The following is a 5,637-nucleotide window of genomic DNA, read 5'->3' as shown; positions in this document are numbered from 1 at the left end:
ATGAGTTTTATATTAGAGTCTAGTTTAGTTTTGTGTTAACTAACGGATTTGAACGCTTATTGGTGTAGAGAGTTACGGCGTTAGTTGAGAGTAAAGATAGACAGATCTAACGGTTGATAAGAGGGGAAGTGTTTGGGCCGTCAGATGTAGGATCGGCTATGAAGGGAGTTGTGATTACGGGAACTGAGAGGATATAAAACAGGTTGATTGGGGGTAGGAGGAGAGAGAGAGAGAAAGAGAGCATTTCATTTCTATCAAGACAGGAGGCTCTGTTATTCTTCTTCATCTTCTTCCTTTTCTCTTCTTCTTCTTCGTTGTGTGCTTCCGAATTTTCTTATCTGTAAGTTTTCCGTGAAAATCAGGACGTATTGGAATGTTGTGAGTTATCTTCATGTTAGAAGATCTGGACCTTCTCTGTATTTCTTGACATATTTCTTCAGGAGAGATTCAAGTTTAAGGTGATATGAAATTGAAGTCTCACTTTCTTATCTGCTGCTGATTCTTCTTTTGATCATATCTCAAAATCTATTAATCTTCCTTTTTTCTTGTTGTTGTTGTTGTTGCAGATTATATTTGAACACGGAACGTTGTTGCGAAGAAGATTTGGTTTCATCTTCGTTCAATTTGTACACAAACAGAAAATAGCAGTTGTCTGCAAATCGGACGAGATTTGAATACTTTCATTGTTTCGATATTCTTCTTCTTCTTCTTCTCAGACGAGTTGATTCTGGTTTCGGTAGATAGTTAGACAGAGGTGTGTATGTAGTAATAAACGGAGGCTGAGTTTTTCAAAGGATCAATCAATCCTTGTAATTGACTCAATCTGCTGATGAATCTATCTCTCTAACAGGTGCATTTTACTTGTTTTTCTCAGGCAGTTTGTTGACGAAATCTGAAACAGGTAACGAAGCTTCAGAGTTTTGAAGATCGGAGTTAGAACTGAAGCTTCTGATTAAAATTATACCGCTACCTCTCAGACTTTTAGTAATTTAAGGACGACGACGGAAATTCATTCAATTCGAAAGGAGACGGTATGTATGAAATTGACGTATTCTGTATAAGGATGATGATGACAATATAAATGCTGTTGTACTAACAACCGTGATGATGTTCTATTATGCAGTTCTACAAAATCTTCTTAGAAAAACCTAATTCGGTCAAGAAATATCAATTCCTTCTCGGATCTCTTTACTTGTTCAATTCTGTTCATTACAGATTTAGCCGGAGACGAAGTTGAATATTTCAGGTAATGCAGCGTTATTCTTCATCTCAATCTAGGTCATCGTGTTTTGCTCATCTTGTTTTAGTCAATTCGGATTTCTCTTCCATTATTGTCTCCTTATCTCACTCTCTCTCTCTCTCTCTTACACACACATACACACTATCTCTCTCTCTAGATTACAGATTTCAGATTTCAATCTTCTAGTCATTTCAGAAGAATTTTCCATTCATTCATTGTTCAGATTTTTGGTTTTGTGTGAAAGAGAGATGTATCTAGCTAGGTCTTTCGTAGAAGGAGGTTATAGAGAGGGGAATGAAGAAGAGAGAGAAAAATATGGAATTCAATTTTGTGAGCTTTTGAAATACCAGCCAGATCTACCATTTTCTTTTCAAAACCAGATCTACGATCCTTATTGAAGGATGAAATGGAGAGAAAGAGAGAGAGAGAGTATGCTTAAAGATAATGGGAGTTGTTTTTGCTTTTCTGTGTGTGGGTATTGGGGGGTGTTATTTTAATGATAATAATGGAGAAGTTAACCATGGTTAAGTAATAAACTAACCATAGTTATTTGTACAGGTCAAGCTTGGTGGTTTCTAAAGAAAATAAATAATAATAATAAAAAGGATGGAAAAGAATACTTCTACAAATACCAACCACAACCGAGAACCAAGATTAGGAGGCGATCACAACAGAAATTTTCCGAGAACCACCGTAACTAATTCACCGGAGACACGATCTACGTCGGCAACATCTTCCGAATTCGTCTTACAGTGGGGAAATCGGAAACGACTCAGGTGCATGAAGATGCAGGCCAAAGACGGCGGCGGCGGTGGAGATTCCGCCGTCACCGGTCACCGGACAACTGTCAGGATCGATAGAAGAGTAGTCAGATCGGATGCTAATAATAATAATAATAGTAATAATCATCATGCTGGCGTTGCAATCGCTAACACTAATAATCAACAGCATGTATATTTGAATCTCCGGCAGCGCCCTTCGTCTCCTCCTCATCGTGTTCTAAGGTACGTTCACTTCAATTCTATACTCTACAGAGGCGCGTGAGCAAACGCTCCGTCCTCCATTAAAGTTAAATTAAACTATATTGTTTGAAAAAGGCTGAACCCATAAATGAAAAAACAAATTCAAAGGAAGAATTTGACAGCTGTTTCCCCATGATCTCTGATTCTAACGTGCTTGGATTATTTTATTGAAATAATTGGATGGGGTCAGGTTAAATAGAGACAGAAAAAGAAATATTATTACAAAGCAGTTTGTTGTAGAGGTAAGGTAGCTTCTGAAATTAATATTTAATTTTGTTTATAAGGTTTTAATTATTTAAAATAAAATATTATTATTATTAAAGTTTTATATATCTTAAAGATTTTTTGAAATATTATATAGAAAAAGTTGACGGAGATATTGAGATATAGGAAATTATTACTTAGGTAATATAATATTTAAATTATATTTTGGAAAATTGGTCTTAGGTCTTGTTTGGGAGAGAAATTGATTTCTTCAAAATTATTCGGTCTTTGTTTTAGTTTATTTTAACATATTGGTTTTATATCTAAATATTCAATTTATTTTTAAGATATTATAATTATTCTTAATAAAAATATTATCTATACCAAGTTTTTTATTATATAATTTAATTAATTAATAAAATATCTAAATATTTTTTTATAACATTTTTAATGTAAAGTATTTTAATTTGATTATTATAATATTAAATAGAAAATTAATTGATTAAATAATATTTTTTTAATATTTGAAATTAGTAATAAAATATAAAAGAAATTAAATGAGCCTTTTTGTCTTATAGCAATGTCATTTTTCTTTCTTGGGCCACACAGAGTACGGTGTGGTTGTGGATTAGATGGCTAACTTTTCTTGTTCTTTATTTATATTTTTTTATTTTATTTTAATTGATAAGAAAATTTTAAAACATAATCAAATTAAACTTAGAATTAATTTTATATAATAAATTATAATTTTAGTTGAAATAATTCAAAATAAGTGGGTTGTGAATATATTTTTAATTAAGTAGTTGGGGGTGTTGGCGTGGTCTGAAGTGTAAAGTTATTTTGTATATTGAATCGGACGGTTGAGATTGTGCAAGGAAAGTAAATTGTAAAGCCATTTGTCCTCATCATGTACCCACCCACTCACCTTCACAAAAATATCTTATTATTATTATTTCCTTCCAATCTTGAAAGAAAAAGGAAATAAAATAAAATAAAAATCAGTTTCGGTCCAATTGCCATTATCAGAAAAAAGGTATACAATTAGGTTAAAGAATCCAAAGAATAAGATTTCCTTTGCAAAACCCTTTCTTTATAGATAGATTAAAGTCATATCCTTACCCACAGATCTATTATTATGATTATTATTATGATTATTTTTTCTGAATGATTTTTCTCTCTGATGGGTTTCATTAGGAACAACAACAACATGGAAACATCGACGGCCATGAAAGGAGGAGCACAGATCAACGGTGATAAAGGATCTGGAGTAGGGGTCGTGGTGGCGGTTACGCATGATAAAAGGGGTGGTCATCTAATTAACGATGCAGGTCCGGCCAACGAAAACCACCATCACCACCACCGTAACGGGAATGCTCACGGCGGTTCCGGTGAGGCTGATGGGAAGAAGGGTGGTGGTGGTGGTGGTGGAGGGTCGTCGTCTGGAAGCGATGCGATGGTCGCACCTTGGCCGCCGAAATTCGTGATCGGATTAACGAATAAGGAGAAAGAAGAAGATTTCTTTGCTTTTAAGGGTTCTAAGTTACCTCAGAGACCCAAAAAGAGGGCTAAATTCATTCAACGCAACCTCAATGTATGTTTCTCTCTCTCTCTTCTTTTTCTCTCTCATTTTTTCATTATTGAATCTTGAGTCTTAAGATGACAGCGATTATTTGTTTTAAAAAATAATTTTGAAGAACAAACATATCATTAAGAATTATTATTGGATTTGATTGATTAAATTTACAAGTTAGGAAACTGTTTCCGCAAAATCTGGCTGTCATAGTTTTTTTTTTAATCATTTTAAAACATTTACTTTTTTTTTTTTTTAACTTGTCATTATATTATTTATTAAATCAGTTATGATTTTAAAATATGTAGAAAATAATATTAAAAATATATTAAATGGTGTGGGGTCAAATATGATGATAAATGCAGTTAATAAGTCCTGGGGCATGGTTATGTGAATTGAGCCTGGAGCGGTATGAAGTTAGAGAGAAGAAGACCTCCAAGAAGGTAAACTTGTTATGAAAATTTTCACAATTTATATATTTTTTAATAAATTTAAACCCATGACTCAAATATCAAAGTTTTGATGTGGGTCCTTCTTAAATTCGAAAAATAATAAAAATTTCAAATAAATTTGGTAAATGTTTTGAAATGGGTGAATTATAATAAGATTGTTTTTATTGAATACAGAGACCAAGAGGACTTAGGGCGATGGGAAACATGGAGTCTGATTCTGAATGAAGAGAGAGGAGAGAGAATAGTTCTTCTTCATTGTCTTTTTTTCTGTATAAAACGTTTCACTTTTCTTCGTTTCTTAAAGAGCTTTTTACAAGAAAAGTAAAATCAAAGCTCTTTGCTCAGCTTTTTTAATCGGTGGTGGATTAACTGGGAATTTAAAGTTCTTTTTTTTTTATTAAATATAAATTAATTATAATTTGGATGAATAAGAGTATTTTTTTTTGTTAAAACTAGTTAGAGTATTTATTTATTTATCACATTTTATAATAAAAAATTAAGTTTAAATGCTGGTTATTGTTTTGAATAACTTAATTAATCTTTAATGGATTATAATTTATTTAGGATATTTTATTAAGAAAAGTATTTTTATTAAATTCAAATGCAGTTAAAAATTACGTGTAAAAATTAATTAATAAATAATTCAAAATAATATTAAAGAGTTATAATAAATAATTGTTTATCTAAATTCTGAATTAATAATTAGAAAAAAAATAAGTTTTGAAAATGAAAATTTGAGAGAAACTACTATAAAACAAGTCCAATGAAACGAAACGATAATAGAGTTGAAATATAGCCAAATATTCAGAGTCTTAGTTGAGTCAATGCAAAAAAAATTGGTAATGAACCATCTACTCCATATATTAAATATTAGTTTTTGATAAAAGTTTTCAAATTTATTATTTCTCACATTTTTATTTTATTATTATTATTTTTTTATTTATTTTTTGTTAAGGAGGGACATTTACAAATTCCAGATAAAATTATTAACACAAATAAAAAATGAATAATTCATTAATTATTAGACTATTATTCGAATTACAATTTGACGAAAAATATATTCCTACTAATAATACTAGCATGTATCCCATCTATTTCCACGAATAATAATATAAAAAATCGTGAAAAAAATATTACAGTAAATTTTTT

At 31.0% G+C, this 5,637-nt stretch overlaps 1 protein-coding gene across 3 annotated transcripts; it reads left to right on the top strand.

Moving 5' to 3' along the window:
* The first annotated feature begins 214 nt into the window (after positions 1-214).
* LOC124926354 (GATA zinc finger domain-containing protein 14-like) lies at positions 215-4,912 on the top strand. 3 transcript variants are annotated; one of them, XM_047466561.1, is made up of 8 exons: positions 215-458; positions 567-754; positions 902-1,031; positions 1,124-1,246; positions 1,799-2,248; positions 3,662-4,057; positions 4,402-4,479; positions 4,663-4,912. In XM_047466561.1, exons 5-8 carry the CDS (start codon positions 1,847-1,849, stop codon positions 4,711-4,713), a joined length of 927 nt encoding a protein of 308 aa, XP_047322517.1. In that variant the 5' UTR covers positions 215-458; positions 567-754; positions 902-1,031; positions 1,124-1,246; positions 1,799-1,846; the 3' UTR covers positions 4,714-4,912. The 3 variants fall into 3 exon arrangements, with proteins under 3 accessions (XP_047322517.1, XP_047322518.1, XP_047322516.1); XM_047466562.1 differs by having other exon boundaries at positions 875-1,031; positions 1,799-2,244; positions 3,661-4,057; XM_047466560.1 differs by having other exon boundaries at positions 875-1,031.
* Positions 4,913-5,637: the final 725 nt, after the last annotated feature.

This window comes from Impatiens glandulifera, chromosome 2 (genome assembly GCF_907164915.1).
Source record: "Impatiens glandulifera chromosome 2, dImpGla2.1, whole genome shotgun sequence".
NCBI lineage: Eukaryota > Viridiplantae > Streptophyta > Magnoliopsida > Ericales > Balsaminaceae > Impatiens > Impatiens glandulifera.
This window is presented reverse-complemented; position numbering and strand designations above follow the sequence as displayed.

Coding starts and splice junctions, on each gene's coding strand:
- LOC124926354 (XM_047466561.1), top strand. CDS start 1,847: ATGGAAAAGAATACTTCTACAAATACCAACCACAACCGAGAACCAAGA. Junction 2,249..3,661: donor CTCATCGTGTTCTAAGGTAC/GTTCACTTCAAT, acceptor GGTTTCATTAGG/AACAACAACAACATGGAAAC. Junction 4,058..4,401: donor TCATTCAACGCAACCTCAAT/GTATGTTTCTCT, acceptor TGATAAATGCAG/TTAATAAGTCCTGGGGCATG.